At 41.5% G+C, this 16964-nt stretch overlaps 1 protein-coding gene across 5 annotated transcripts in view; it reads right to left on the bottom strand.

Moving 5' to 3' along the window:
* The window catches only part of GALNT18 (polypeptide N-acetylgalactosaminyltransferase 18), a 459241-nt gene that overhangs the window by 67260 nt on the left and 375017 nt on the right, over window positions 1-16964 (bottom strand). For 4 of the 5 annotated variants that reach the window (XM_069091225.1, XM_069091221.1, XM_069091222.1 and 1 more), the window contains exon 9: window positions 13865-13960. The exons of the other annotated variant lie outside the window; for it this stretch is intronic. In XM_069091225.1, coding sequence (XP_068947326.1) covers window positions 13865-13960 — 96 coding nt within the window. The remainder of the gene's footprint in view (window positions 1-13864; window positions 13961-16964) is intronic. 5 annotated transcript variants of the gene reach the window in all.

Here is a 16964-nt window from a genome sequence, read left to right on the forward strand (position 1 = left end):
AAGGCTTTAATTTACTTCCCAGCTGAATCAGATTAGATTTGGGGTCATTCTCAACCTGGAAATGGCAAGAAAAGAGAATTTTGCTGACATACATGTCTATTCTGGAGGCCCAAGCCATGAGAGAAAATTATTTTTCACAAATAGAAAAAAAGATCTTTGGAAACTTTCATTTGTAATGCATCCTTCACCTAAGCCAACCTCCACCCCCACATGCTTTTCCAGTAGTTCATAATTTATTTTGGAGGAAATAAAACTGTTCTGGCAATTGATTTAGAAGTTCCAAACCAGCATCAATTCTCCCGTCATTAATACATCTCTGACCTCAAGGCCTTCTCTCCCATGCTTCACTCACCCTTCATCCCCATCACTCCCAAAGATGGGTTCTTAAGGTGTATCCATAGCAAAATGAATAGCACTGGTATTGGCACAGACACACTAGCTCCAGAAATTCTCTTTGTATCTATGGTTGTCAATTATTTCTCCCCAACAAATCTTTTTTGTGGATGCACTTGAAAATACTGAGTGTGTCCCATAGCTATTCATTATACCCCCATGGTATAATGTAGTGGAAAGAAGGCAAACCTTGGAGTCAGGAACACCTGAGTTATCTGTGTGACCCTGGGCAATTCATTTAACTTCTCAGTACGTCTATGAGACTCTCTAAGACTATAAGTTACTAAAGATTGCCAGTCTGCATTGGTGCATTCTACATCAAGACTTTCCTGATATCATAGATCCCAACAACAAACCACCTATACTTATGCACAGAGAGCTTGTTTCCATGATAGTGCCATCAATTTACTGACACTGATTGCAGCTTCCTACATTGCTTCTCATAGTATCATAGGATTCTATGTTTAGAATTCTATTGGATCTTGAAGGTTATCTAAACACTCAACACTCCCATTTTATAGATGAGACAAGTAGGGCCCAGAGAGTTTAAGTAACGTGACTAATTTTTATATGAAAAGGGGAAAATAAACACAACTTTCTCTTTCTCTTAGTCCCACTAGTGGCAAGGGTAAACCATGGTCCCCAGTCCATAGCGCATATAGGCAGTGAGCTCCCCTAACAAGGTGCCTTTGGATAAGCCTATATCTACTTTCCCTCAGGCCAAATACTTCCCTATGTGAACAGGCACTACTCATGCAAGAAGCATGGGAAAAGGACTTTTCTCTCCTCAGAGTGGATTGTATTACCCTTCAAACTAGGCTTTACAAATGGATTTCTCTTGAAGATGTCCACTTGACAAATGTTTGTCTTGTTTGGCTTCTAGGGGCCCTATGTATAGGAACGAACACGGGATCTATAAATGCATAGAGAAAAGGTGCTGTCTTCAGTTCCCCTGTAAAACTTTATCCAAACCCAAGCACTCTTCTCATGCTGTACTGACTTTTCTACCATCCATGTCCACCCCCTATGCATAAGTGTGCCAAAGGACTATTATTTTGGGTCCTCTTCCCATTCTCTCTATACTTTCAATGATCTCTGTGTGGATGAATGCCAATTTTACATAGGTAGCCCCAAGATCCAAGTGAGCAGTGTAATGGATACAGCATTGACTCTGGAGTCAAGAGGACCTAAGTTCAAATTTGGCCTCACATACTTACTAGTTGTGTGGCCTTGGACAAGTCACTTAATCTTGTTTTCCTCAGTTTTCTCATATATAAAATGAGCTAGAGAAGGAAATGGCTAATTTCTCAAGTATCTTTGCAAAGAAACCCCAAATAGGGTCCTGAAGAGTTGGACACAACTGAAATGACTATTTCAGGTAAGGGGAAAAGAGTCATGTATGCAAAAATATTCATAACAGCTCTTTTATAGGATGGCAAAAATCTGGAAACTGTGGGAGTACCCATCAATTAGAGAATGGATGAACAAATCATAGACTATTGATATAATGGAATATTATCATGCCAAAGAGATGATAAAGGTAGTAGTTTCAGAAAACCTTGGAAAACTTTTATGAACTGATGCAGCATAACTGAGCAGAACCAAGAGAACAATGCATACAACTGCCATTCAGTCATTTCAGTCATGTCCAACTCTTTGTGACCCCATTTGGGGTTTTCTTGGCAAAGATACTGGACAGGTTTGACATTTCCTTCTCCAGCTCATTTTACAGATGAAGAAACAGAAGCAAGCAGGGTGAAGTGACTTGAAGTCAGACTTGAACTCAGGTCTTCCTGACTTCAGGGCTGGCACTATGTACACTGTACCACTTAGCTGCCTAATGTATATAGTAAAAACAGCACTATAAAGACAAAGAACTTTGAAGGATTTAAGAATGAGAATCTGAGAAATGTAATGACCAACCATGTCTCCAGAGGACAGATGATGGAGAATGCTACCCCCAGAGTAACATCCTGACAGAGAAGTGATGGACTCAGGGTGCAGAATGAGACATAAAGTTTTGGACGTGATCAATGCAGGAATTGTTTTGCTTTACTATGCATATTTCTTATAAGAGTTTTGTTTTTCTTTTCTTTTTTACCCAACCTGGATAGAGAATGAGAAAGAAAATAAAGGCTTTTTAATTGAAAATTAGCTTACAAATGCATATAGCTCTAACTTTCTACTGAATTTTTGTCTGGTATTACCAGTTGTTTCCTCTACCTGGAGGTCCCATAGACCTTCTCAAACTTAACATGTACAAAACTGAACTCATTCTTCCTACAAAATCCTTGCCTTTTCCAAACTTTTCTATTTTTATTGAGGATGCTATTATCTTTCCAGTCACCCAAGGTCACAGTCTAGCAGCCACCCACGATTCTTCTAATTCCCTTCTCCTATATCCAATCATTTACCAATTCTTGTTGATTCTATCTCTATAACATCTTTTGCATCTCTCCTTCCACTCACAGCTACCAGTCCAAATGATTCCCCATTACCTTTTCCTTGGATTAATGAAATAACTTCCAAATCTCTTCTAGTATCTCCCTTCCAATCTATCCTCTACACAGATATGAAATTAATATTCCCAGTGACCATATTACTTCCTATTCAAGAAACCCCAGGGACTCCCTACTGTGTCTTGGATAAATTAACTCCTCTACTTGACACTGAAAGTCCACACTATTTTTTTAGTCTGAATTCATATTATTCCTGCTCACATACTCTCCATTTCAGCCTGATGGACCTTCTCACCCTTCCCTACAAGACATTCCATCTCCCACCCTTATGTTTTAGCACAGATCATTCCACGTGCCTGATGTGCTCCCTTTCCTCACCTTTACATTTGGAATCTCAAGCTCCCTTCAGGGCTCAGTTCTAGGGTCATTTCCTTTAAAAGTTTTTTCCCCAGATCTCTCAAGTTGTAAGCACCCTCCCTGATAATTCCATTGTGCTTATTTGACTGCATACTTACTATTTTTGGCTAGTAGAGTGTAAGCTCCTTGAGGGCAGCCATCATTTGATTTCTTTTTCTTTGCATTTACAGTGGCTACCACAATGCCTGACATACTCAAATATTAATCGATTGGAGATTTTACCCCAACTATGCAGATTGCAAAGCATTTATGCACACTCAACTTGTGTGATTCTTATTTATGTTCTTCCAAAAGGCTGAACATGAGGCCCAACCAAACTTACTAGGGACCTTCCTTGCTTTCTCCCAACATTACAAGTGCCCCTAGTCACGCACTAGCCTATCTTCTCTTCCTTTCATACAATTCCTTAACCATGCCATTTACAGGTGGTTTTTCTTTGATTTCAACATTGATGACATGTTGCATAGCCTGCTCACACCCACCACAAATCTCTCCCTTGTCCTCCATGTTATCCTCATCTCTAGTTCTTCAAAGACATTGGTGTTTCACATTTTGTTACCATATGGCAACACCAGTAAAATATTAGAATTGAAAAGATGGGCCTTTGCTCTCATGGGAAGTTTGGGATCAGTAAAAGAGCTTTGCAATTTCTCAAAAGCAATTTAGGCCTCACTCTCTTGCCTGGCACATCATAATTGTGCAACAAATGTTTATTGGATGCATGTTGAGTGAATCCTCTTCTCCTATCTTAGTTTTCTGTATGGAAAGGTACTGGAGAGGTGTTAATCTTACCTTGGTTTCCAAGCAAGAAAAACCAGGAGGAAAACAGATACCTGGATCCTGGTTCATGAGTCTAAGGCATTCTCTGTTCTGTGTTGGTTGACATATGCAGTATCTGCTTCTGAGGTATTTTACAGAAGTACCACAAATCTCCCATTTTCTAAACCCACATGCAAAGTTTGGATAAGCTACTGATACATGGGGAGCCTAATGCCTGTGTTCTGAATGGTGGGGCAGTGACAGCAGTGTCAGGGCCATCATGAGCATGCTGAGCAAATAGAGGTGAGGGGGCCACTTCTAGGGGGGGCTGAATACAGTCATTAGAACCTTCCCTTGGAGGCTGCAGGCTGTGATACATCTCCCATTGAGCTGACAAGTCTGTCATCCCAGGCCTAGCCTTGCCTTGCTTGTTTATTCTACTTCTAAAAGGAAATGCAAATGAGATCCTTTATAAAACAGAATAAGAAATTAGATGCAGAGTTAACTCAGAGTGAAGAGACAAGCCCTGAGCCCCTCTCTTTGGGAGTATGAGAACCACCAGCTCATCCCAACAGACATCATTGAGGAACCATCTATAAACAAATCCATCACATCTTTAAGGAGAGTATTAATAGGAAATAAGGAATGGAGAAGGAGAAAACCGGCTTTTTCTCTTCATCAAGCTAGGTACCAGGAAAATTAGATAGCTATAACATGGAAAGAATAGCAGTAGGGCTGCCCCAAAATTTGTAACAGATGCAATCTTAGGAAAGAACCAATAATAATACAACCCATGATCTGAAATGTTTATACAAAAATGATGTTGAGTAACAGGCGAAGTGAACTGATGATCCTAACACAAGGAGATAAATTTGACTTCAGAGATATTACTGAGATTTGGTGGAATGAGACTTATCACTAGAATATGGCTCTTAAAGGCTATGTCTCATTCAAAAAGAATAGAATGAGTTAAAGGAGTCAATAGCCCTGCCTGTTGAGAACTCATAGAACTGTTATAAACTCATGTAAGGAAATCCAGAAAACATGGTAGATAGTTGTGTGAAAATTAGCAGGGATAGGAACAGAAGAGATTGTTTTTGGAGTACTTGACATGTAAGGAGTTTGGGAAGCAGATCACAAATTTGGTACAGAGGATGATACAGAAATGATATGGGACTTTGATTATGCATACATCTGCTGGAAGCACCTTCCCCTCCCCCCCAATCTCTCTTGGTGTATCTGTGCTAAAGGCAAAGCAGCTAATAATATCTTGATGTTGATTTAAAGATAACTATTTATTAAAAGTTAGAGGAACCAATAAGGGGGAAATCTGTTCTATATGCAGTTATTAGTGATGATGGCAAACACTTTTGGGGGGTGGGTAGAAGTGAGGGGAGCCTTGGGGGAAAGTGACCACTCCAACTTAGAAAGACAGAGAAGGTAGGAAGAAAGGCAGACATTGTGTGATGGGATATATTTTTGGACAACAGATTTGAAAGGATGAAGAAAAAGAAGAGGTAGGATTCCATGGAGTAAAATTCGTTGAAGAAAGTCAGCCTATGAGGTTCTCAATAATGAAATTCTAAACACACAAAGAAAATGATTCTGATGAGGAAGAAGGTGAGGAGGTTGTCTAAAGAGACCACCACAGTATATAGGGAATTCATCAACAATCTTAGATTTTTAAAAGCCAGGTACCGAAGATGGGACCAAGGGCAACAAACAGAGATGGAATGAATATGAAAGCTTGGCATGGTCCTGTAAGAATCCTGTCAGGAATGCTAAATCTCAGAATGAGCTGAGGCTAGCAATGAGAGCTCAGAATAACAAGAGGGATTTTAAAAGCTCTATTGGGGGAGGGGGAAGGAAGATGAAAGAAGGGATAGGTCTAATGCTCAGAATGGATGGGACAAAGATAATATGTAATGGAGAGAGAGCAGAGCAGCTCAACACTTATTTTGCTTCTTTTTATTTTCTTCCTAGGAGAAGGATTTTTGAACTCGAAAGGAGAGAACAAAAATGGCTAATGGGGAATTGATATCCAAGATAATGAGGAGGATAATGAGAGTGAAAAACAATGCTTAAAAAAAAGAATGTCTAGCTACCCTTTATGAGTTCAAGTTACCAGGTCTAGATGAATTACATCCTTAGGTACTGAAAGAACCCAAGAAATGTGATTGATGAGCTTCTGCCAATGCTCTTGGAAAGATCCTGGAGAATGGAAGAGGAACCACAGGATTGGAGAAGGCCAAATATCCCCATTTTTGGAAAACAGAAAGTGCCTATAATCTATATTATTAGGGAGGCCAAGGCTGGTGAATCACTTGAGTTTGGGAGTTCTGAACTGCAGTGGGACTAAAGCTGATCGAGCATCCACACCAAATCTAACACCAATGTGTTAAGCCCTTGTAAGCAGAGAGACAGCAGGCCACCTAAGGAGGCATGAACCAGTCCAGGAAACAGAAGAGGTTAAAGCTTCTGTGTCCATCCACAGTGGGGTTGGGCTGGTCCATGAATGGCTTCTGCACTTCTAGCCTAAGTAAGATAACGACACTCATTTTTTAAAAAAGGAAGAGAATACAGACTGTAATGTATAAATCAGTGGGCTTGGATTAGTTTCCCAACAAAATTTTAGAACATAATATTAAAAGGATGTTTAGCACACATGTGGAAAAGGAGATCAAGAAGAGGTCAGGGAAGACTAATCTTATTAACTTTCTAGACAGCTTTTTCAAACCAAGCAGATTACAGGAATGTTGTAGATATAGTTTACATATATTATGGTAAAACACATGATAAAGACTCACATGTTTTTCTTGTGAACAAGATATACAGATGATAGCTACATTATGATTTTTTTTTGGTGTATTAAGAAGTGGTTGAATGACTAGATTAAATAGTTCAGCCAACAGACTCAAAGTTTAGTAAATATTGGATATTAGCTTGAAAGGAAGTCTCCAGGGGCATGCTCTAGAGATCTGTGCTTGGCCCTAAGATGTTAAATATTTTTATCAATGGCTTGGATAAATAAATAAATGTAAAGCTTATCATATTCTTAAAATGGCAAAAATGTAAGTATTATAATGAATGATCAGGGTAATAGTCACAAAGAGAGAATTCTGGGTTGAATAAAGTAAATAAAGTGAAATTTAATAGGAATAGATGTAAAATCATACACTTGGGTGTGATAATCAATTAGACCCCTAATTTATTTGGATCAGTATTAATCAGTTTGATATGATTCCACAGGTATAGTAATTATAAGTTCTGTATCTTAGGCCTCAGAGTTGTGTACTACCACTTATGAAGCTCTCTTGCCTAACCATAATGCTGATAACCAAGCCCAGAGTGGGTGAGAAACTCTGGAATGATATGGAAAGTTGCCAGATTAATTTTTGTACCTCCAGACCACGTTCTCTTGTCTCATGAGCAGGAAACCATATTATGATCATTTACTAAGTGGAGATGACCATTGCCTTGCCATCCATGACCATCCATGCTGATGCATTATTTCTCTCCATCCTAGAGGGTCAAAATCAAGGTCCATCAACCAATGAAACTGTACTTTACTTTGCCTCTTTGCAGTGTTTGGGTATCAAGCCCTATAAAAAATAGGGCCTTGGGGAAAGGAGGAATCCCAGATCATGAGGAAGATTTGAGATCCACTTTATTAGAGGGGACCATGGACTCTTTAATGAAGTGCTATTGACTTGGAGCTCTGCCTCAGTGTTTTTTTCCTGAAAATTGAACAATTCTGGACTCCATGTGGGTTAAAAAAATCATCTTCATAAACTGGAGACAGGAGAGGAATGGAGCTATTCATCAGTTTGAAATAAAGCTGAGTATTTTATTGGACTGCAAACTTAATATGAGTCAACAACTTAACTCAGCAGGCAAAAAAGTCCAAGTTGATCATAGGCTGTATTAAGAGTTCTCAGAACTAGGAAGGTGATGGACCTGCTATATTTTACCCTAGTCAGACCCAATCTAGAGTATTATATTCAAACCTAGGTTTGAATATATTTTAGGAGAGATGTTAATAATCTGCAAGGCATCCATAACAGGGCAGCGAGGATGGTGAAGGGCCATTCAATCATGACAAATATTCAGTGTGGAGAACAAAAAATTTAGGGCAATAGTTCTTAACCCAGGATCTAAAATCTTAAAAAAAATGACAACTGTCTTCCAATATAATTAGTTGCCTTTGTAGTCCTACATATTTTATTTTGTGCATTTAAAGACATTATTCTGAGGGTCCATAGGCTTTACCAGACTTCCAAAGAAATACAAGATTTAAAAAGGATAAGACCCCTTGACTTGGGGAACATGAAAGTAATCTCCAAAAATTTGAAAGACAGTTATTTTCACGGAGATTTAGACTTAATCTGCTTTACCTGGGAGGGGATAACTAGAGAGAGTGGTAGGAGTTGCAGAAAAGGATTAACTTGCATTTAAGGAAAGCCTCCTTAGCAATCAGAGCTATCTAAAGTGGAATGGGTTGCCTCAAGGAGAATGGGGTTCCCCTTAACTGGAAGCCTTCAAGCAAAGGCTAGATGACCATTGGTTGGGTATTTTGTAGAGGAGAGTCTTGTTTAGGTGGGGTTAAGCTCAGTGGTGTTCTGGTAAATATTTAACAACCAGCTCTCTAAAACATGTATGCGGAACATACTTTTAAGTTCAGTCTGCATTATTTACCTTTTCTCCATCTCAAGTCTAAAGCTTGTACTGAAAATGTAATAATCAGCTCTCACAAACCAATATCAAGTTGAACATAGCATAACCCTGGTCAAAGCAGAAAACTCAAAAGTCCCCTTCCAATTCTGTGCCTAATTAATTCCATTCTGGATAGCTGCCTCTTTTTCTCCTCTCCATTATATGATTTTTCTTAGAAATCAACTATTGCTTCATATAGCCTGCAACTCCAAGAACATCTGAGTTAATAGGGATAGATACATCTTAGCAAGGAACACACCCCTTGGCATCTCATCTGAGCTGTGAACTTCCCCCTATGATTAAAGTTATTCCAGTCTCTTCAATCCCCCAAATAGTAGACCAAAGTTAAAGAGATACACAATCTAGAATTATAAATCCAAGGACCATTATATCTGGAAGAAAATTGGATGGAATCACTTTTAGAAAGGCATGAATGAATAGTATCCTTGGAAGTTTCCCAATGAAAATCTAAGAGGAAAGCAGGAGAAGCACTATTCTGGGAATCGAGAGCCCCAAGACCTGGTCCAGGTCTGGTACTTCTTCGTGTTTATGAGCATAAGGAAGTCACTTAACCTTTTTGATCTTATTTTCCTTATCTGTAGAGTCAAGAATACCTGTAGGACCTTTCTCATGGGATTGCTTTGAAATTCAAATAAGATTACACACAAGGTTTATTTAAAACTTTAAAGAACCATATAGGTATTAGTTAGTATTCTTATTGCTGGTAGGATCAGTAGTATTGTTATTGTGTCTTTATTTGATGTGGAAAGGAAAGCATGCCAGTCTAGCCAAGAGCCTGCAGCTAATATTAAAATCTGCTTAGTTCATCAGTCATTCCAACTTTGTCCATGCTCTTGCAAATCTCCCCAAGGACTGGAATGGGAGTCATTGAATATCATGGCAAGGTATGCACCAAACATTACTGTGACTTCACTATATCCATGAAAACTACTATGGAAAGGGTTCAGCTGGTGTATTTCCACTGTCAGCTGCTTCAGGATTATGAGAAATTCTCTGAACCAGACACTGGGCAGAGGGTTTCTGAGGTCACTCATTTGGATACCAATCCCTCTCAGGAGAAGCTACATCAAAAAGTAGCTCAGGGAATAAAAGGCAGACTTAGTTTTGTCTATGTCTCCGTCCTTGCCTTGTTTTCCTCTTTCCTAAGAGGCAAATGCTCAGGACCTCTTTGCTTTAGATCTCTGAGTGGGAAGGAATGGAATGGACTAGAATTAAGACAATATATGAAGAGTTATTTCACTGTCCTACTCTAACCTGGGCAGCTAGGAGGTGCAGCGGATGAAGCACTGGGCCTGGAGTCAGGAGGACCAGCGTTCACGCCTAATTTTCGAAGAGGACCAAGGACTTCAGGACGTGATGGGCGATGTCTTGACTTGTGCATTAATGTGGATTGAAGTGATGCAGAGTTGCACAAAGTCATCAGTCTCACTTTCTCTTCCAGAGTCATTGGAGTCCAGTGGCAGGACAAGTGTCCAGATGACTGGTGATGGCCTGGGATGCAGCTCTCTATACTAAGCCCACCACAAAGGCACAGCTACTGTTGGTTACTAGGATTCCACGAAAGTGGAAGCAAAACTGCCCCCCAGGCATGGTTAGAAGGGTAATTAGGTGAATCCCACAGGCAAAAGGGAGTTGGTAGGGGAGTGTCCCACCTCAGTCATGTGTCTGGTTCTATACGAAGCTCTGTTAAAACAGACCCCAGCTTTGAAGCTGAAAAGAGCCTTAGGGTCAGTCAAGTCAAGATCCTGAATTCAAATCTGTCCTTAGACATTTACTTACTAGCTGTGTGACCCTGGGTAAGTCACTCAATCCTGTTTTAGTTTCTTCAGCTGTAAAATGAGCTAAAAAAGGAATGACAAACCACTCCAGTATCTTTTCCAAGAAAACCCCAAATGGGATCATGAAGAATCAGACATAACTAAAAACAACTGAATATTAACAACGACATTCTGTTCTGGTCAAAGATGTGGATGGAGAGGGGGAAGGGTGAACATGGAGATGACATGGAATGGTGATGATGGTTAGCATGGGAATTTGATGAGAAGGAAGAAGGATACAGATAGGAAGGGGAATAAAGATGGGAACTGGATGGGAAGATATGTGTTTGAAAATGTGTTTGCGGGGTCGCTAGGTGGCACAGTGAATAGAGCACTGGCCCTGGAGTCAGGAGGACCTGAGTTCAAATCTGGCCTCAGACACTTAACACACACACACACAAACTAGCTGTGTGACCTTGGGCAAGTCACTTAACCCAATTGCCCTCCAAAAAAAAAATGTGTTTGCAATAGTGATGGGATAGGTTAGGATGGAGATATGGATGTAGGTGGGGACAGGATGGAAAGGAATAGAGATGCTGTTGGGGATGAGGACAAGAAGGGAGGAGGAGGAGGAGGATGCTCGGTATGGGGGTGAGTAGCCCAATGGGCTGGGATGAAGATGGGGCGGAGATGGTTGGTGCTCATACCAGTGAGGAGATCAGGAGGTGGAGACTGGTCCTAAAAAGAATTTAAAAACATGTTGGGGTATGGACTAGGTGATCTTAAATGTCCCTTTAGCTTTCCCTTTCTTCAGTTTTGTGGTTTAAAGTGACTTCAAGAGAGGCCACTTATTGTAGGGAAATAGCAATGAATTTGGGGCTAGAGGACTTGGATTCAATCCCCCATTCTGTTACTTATTGCCAGGGTCACCTCAGTCAAATCAATTCTCTTTGGACTGCCTTTGTTATAAAACAAGAACGTTGGTAGGTGATTTCCAATGTCTCTTCTATTTCTAAATTCGATGAAACAGGAAGTACCTTGTTGAACAGAGGAGCAGGGAATAAATAGAAGACAGAAAAAATAAACATCCTCTCAATCTGAGAAAACCTTCACACACGGGAAGTCAAACATCTGAGGAAAAGAGAATAAGAGGAGTTTCCACCATCTTAAAAAGATGAGAAGAATAATTTCTTGCTGAAACGGAGCCTCCTTGGAGATAGAATTATACAAGTCATAGAAAATCTGTGAAGTCTTTACCTCCTGAAAATCCCAGCTGCCCACACCTGAGGAAAGGGAGAGAATCTTTGAGGGAAGACATCTCCCTAGAATTACCAAGACTGTGAAAACTAAATGAAGCAGTGCGGGTCCTCAGGCGGACTAGGAGTGGGAGAGGATGAGGGAGGAGGGGGCTCCCACCCCCGACAGCTTTAATGCTGATGTGCTTCTAGCAGTCTTTCATGTCTCTCTCCCCTGGAGTGGACACTATCCGGGTGTGAGACACCGTGTGATCCTCTTCTCCATCTCTGGGCTAGCCCACTGTCTTTGCCAACCAACCCTGACTCTAGGTGCATAGAATTAGAGCTAGAAAGGACCTCAGAAGTTGTCTAGCCCAAGCTCTTCATTTTACAGATGAGGAAACTAAGGCCCAAAGAGTTTAAGCGACTCACCCCAGGTTACTCAGATAGTAAGTAATAGAGTCAAGATTTGAACCCAAGTTTTCTGAGTCCAGAGCCAAAGATCTTTCCAATGTATCATTGCTTCATTGATTTTTGTTCAGGATGTTAAAACCTGAAGAACTGAACATCTTCTTACTCCATCAGTGGTTCCCACCCACCTAGCAGCTAGGTGGTACATGTGCCAGGCAATGTGTTAAGTGTTTTCCAAATATCTCATTTGATCACAGACAGTTATTAAGGAGCAGGGCAGGGGACTGATTCCAGCTTTGTCTGACTCCTGGATTTCCATTCAGCAGTGTTTCTGCTTAGACCTCCACAGGACATCCCATCTCCCTAAGGCTCCAGCCAGATCACTGATTCCAGGATTCAGAGGTTAGTTACTTCTTAAAGTTGTACTAAATGCCTTAAAGTTGTACTAAACAGAAATGCAAAGACCTGAGACCAGAATCAAGCACTGAGTATTGTAGCTACTTGGAAAATATTTGCTGATTGGTGTACTTGGCACTTTCCCCAGGGGTCCCATTGATAACATTAGAATGTGTTGGGACTCTGTTTGAGGGAGATGTCCTGAGGGGCTCTGGGTGTTCAAGACTTCATTTCAATTGGAGCAGGAGCTTTCTCTGCTGTGAAATCAAGTCCTGGTCCCCAGCCATGATGCCTGAAAAATCCCAAGTAGGGGTCCTCATCATTCTGTTCATTCAATTCAGGAATTCATCAAGCATTTATGGAGTGTACACACTCCATATAGTCAAACACTGTGTTAAGCACTGGAGATACTGACAAAATGAAAAACACTCATGCCCTCCAGAGGCTTACATTTCACTGGGGGAAACAATATCTGCAAAGATAAGCAAATATGCGGTGGCTAGGTGATGAAGTGAACAGAGCACTGGCCCTGGAGTCAGGAGGACCTGAGTTCAAATCTGGCCTCGGACACTTAACACTTACAAGCCATGTGACCTTGGGCAAGTCAATTAACCCTAATTACCCTGCCCTCCCCCCTCCAAAAAGCAAAACAAAGATAAGCAAATACAAAATGTATACATCTGAGTCAGGGCTAGATATAATAAAATAAAATAGAAACAGTATTCTATAATGGATAGAGTTGGTTTTGGAATAAGGAAGGCTGCTTCTGACATAAACTGGCTGTGTGACCCTGGGCAATCATTTATGTCTCACTGACTAGGCAACTCTCTAAGATCATAGTTGAAGAAAAGGTACAGTTCTGCATCTGGAGAGGAAGTCTTTATAACTGGAAGATCTTTATAACAATGTAATCACAAGCTTAGTTTACAAAACAAAAAAAGGATAAAAACCTTATATCATGCTGCCTGAGCTTCTTACCAGATCTCACAGAGGAAAGAAAGAACCTTGGTCCTCAGATATCCCCTTGTTCCCAGAGTCTTGATGCCTTCCAGATTTCTTTGGAAAAACCCTTGCATCTCCTTCCTTTCTGTGCCCTTGGGTATCACCTGATTCTAAATGGGCAGCCAAAGTGTGGAGTCTGATGCTGGATGTTTCCACCAAGATGTCTGGCAAGGCAGGACATCCTAACTCATTGCCCTGACCTCCCCTACCCCCAACCTCCATTCCTTTCCTGTACTGAGCACCATATCCTGAGCAGCAATGGAAATGGCCATCCATCTCTGAGTTTGTCTGTGTGACTTACCTGTGGGGTCATGCCATGACACAAGTACATGATAGGAACATTTTCTGTATCTGGTCCTTGATCAAGACATAAGTCACTCTTCAGGGAATTCTGCAACTGGGGCACAGAGAGAAGAGACGTGTAAGAGGGGGAAGAAAGGGGTAAAAAATGAATGGATTATGCCAAGAAAAGCAAGCATTCCATGGAGATTACTTTCATTTCCCATAATAAAACCATAAGGTCCCCAAATGCTATGGAAACCAGTGAGTCTGGGCATTTGGAAAACAGTTGCTGTTTGAAGGATAAAGTCAAGACTTGGTAAGCTGCAGACTGAATCTCCAAGGCCAAGACTGCACTACTCTGAAGAAAAGAAAACAGCCTGATGTATGATTCATAAAATCATAGAATTTGGAACTAGAAATCACAGTAGATGCCATCTGATCTCCTCCTTTCATTTTACAGGACAGCAAACTACAGCCCACAGAGGAGTGGGGGCTTGTCCCCATAATGCACCCCTAATCAATAGCATGGATGGGGTAACAAATCCCATTTTCTGACCCCAAATGCAGGACTCTCTGCACTATGACACATCACCTCCCTCTCCAGAATTACCTCTGACGCGTCCTACAAAGTGAGCCTGGGAGAGGAAACTCTACAGCCTCTGCCTAGGTGAATGTGAAGCCCAGGGGCTGGGGTGGAAGGATGGGCTGCCTTGGGCTCAGAACTGCTTATGAAAATGCTTCACAACTCCAGGTATAGATTTAGAGGCCATCTGACCCCGCACTAGATGGGAACCAAGCTCAATGAAACGAAGAGATTTGCTCAAGGTTGCAAAAGTAATAAGTGGTGGAATTAAGACTTGAAACCAGGTCCTCTGACCACAAAATTCATGCTTTTTCTACTCCTTAGCTCCTCTGCAGCCATACCCTGTCATCCTCCCATTATTCTCTCTCTCTCTCTCTCTCTCTCTCTCTCTCTTCTTCTCCCTCTGTCTCTGTCTCTCTCCCTGTCTCTCAGGGTTAAGTGACTTGCCCAGGGTCACACAGCTATTAAGTATCTGGGGCTGAGTTTGAACTCAGGACCTCCTGACTCAAGTGCCAGTGCTCTGTCTACTGTACCACCTAGCCACCCCTCATTGCTATTTCTTAAGGACCCCTGTGCTTTGTCTCCTCTTTCATCACTTCACCATTAATACTTTCAGATGTTTCCATCTTGGTTATTCAGTTGTGTCTGACTCTGTGACCCCAGTTGGGATTCTGTTGGCAGAGATACTGAGGTGGTTAACTATTTCCTTTTCTCAGCTCCCTTTATAGTTGAGGAAACTGAGGCAAATACTGTTAAGTGATTCACCCAGGGTCACACAGGTAGTAAATGTCTGAGGCTGGATTTGAACTCATGTCCTTCTGACTCTGGGGCTGGTGCTCTATCTATCATGCTACCCAGCTGCTGCACAGCTTTTGTGTGTTATGTCCCCAATTAGACTAGGAGCTTCCTTGACAGCAGGGCCTGTTTTACCATTTCTTTTTGCCTCACCAGTGTTTAACATAATGCTTGGCACATAATAATTCCTCAATAAAGGCTTCTTCATTTATTTCCATTCATTCACTCTTACGTCTCCCTGGGGCATACAGTTGTTCCTTCCAGAGATGCCTAAGGTTTAATTCTATAGTTAAGTTCTTGACACATAGTAGGTACTTAATGAATTCTCATCGATTGCTTAGCTGACTGATGCCCCTTCACTTCCTGCATCCCTCCTGACTTCCCCTCTCCATCCTTTGGCTCTCCCTCTTAAATTTCACTTCGGGGCCACTTGGGCTGATCCATTGTTCATGACCTGTGTAAGCACTGAATCCCAGGGAATAACGATTCCCCTGTCATTCAATAAATATAGTCCTTGCTCGGGGAAGCAGGGTGCATCTTGCCACAACTTTCTGTTGAGCAAAGATAGATTATTCCTGGGAGGAGATACAAACTCCACTGGTCTGTTCCTGTGACCACACATGGGAAGGAAGGCAGGGACACATTCTCCTACCCTGGACTTCTTTCCCTCTATAGATTTACAGCAGCCCCACCTCCAATCCACAGAGCAAAGAGTATGGGGAACTAATAATAGTAACTCTCTTGGGGTGGGAGGAGCATAATCATCAAAGGAAAATATCCTCTATCATTAAGCTATTACTTAAGCTGCTCCCCTAATCCTCATTGCCTTAATGGGCATGTGTAACAAACAATTCATAATTATAGAAACATGTAATTTGTCATTAGCTGGAATTGCCATCCACCACCCCCACCCGTTAGATAATCTTTGTAACAATAATAGCTCACATCAATATTGTGCTTTATAGTCATAAATATGCTTGAAGCAACTCTGTGAGATAGACGTTGCATATATTATTCACCCCATTTAACAGGGGAGAAAGGTAAAGTCAAGAGGAATCCAGTGATTTGCCCAAGGTCATGCAGATATAAAGGGGAGAAGCTGGGGCTTGAACCTAACTAGGCTCTGACTCTGGCCCTCTATCTGTAGCTCCACACTTCCCCATTCCTTTGCACTACTATCCTTGTGACCAGTTCAGCAGTGTCTGTGCCTTCTGCTTTTCACATAGACCCCCAGGTTTGAGGAATTCATTAGGCTATAGACAAGGCTGAAGTCTATGCTTGGCCTTGTGAGCTACAAGGAGATGATGGCAGATTATCAAAAAGAAGCCTGAAGGAGAATATGTTAGCCATCCGCCATATTGGAAGGGTGGTCCCATGGAAGGGGAGTTAGGTTTGTTCTTGGCCTCAGCAGTCGGAACGGAGACAAGAAGTTACAGAGAGGTAGAACTGGGCTCCGTGTAAGAAACAACAGCAACATTCCTAATTGGATTTATCCCAAAGTGTGGAATAGGCTGCCTTAGGAAATCGTGAGTTCCCTATGGTTGGTGATCTTTAGGCACAGCATGGGTGAACATTGGTCAGGTCTGTCTAGCAGAGATTCTCCCTTCAGCTCTGAGAGATTGTATAGAGGGCACTGTCACATAGTGGGTCAAGTGTTAGATTTTGAATCAAACAAGGCCTATTTCCAATTCTGTCTCTGAGGCTCTCTCTCTCTCTCTCTCTCTCTCTCTCTCTCTCTCTC

This window comes from Petaurus breviceps, unplaced genomic scaffold, assembly GCF_028583685.1.
Source record: "Petaurus breviceps papuanus isolate PSGF00001 unplaced genomic scaffold, PetGlider_PUasm1.0 188, whole genome shotgun sequence".
NCBI lineage: Eukaryota > Metazoa > Chordata > Mammalia > Diprotodontia > Petauridae > Petaurus > Petaurus breviceps.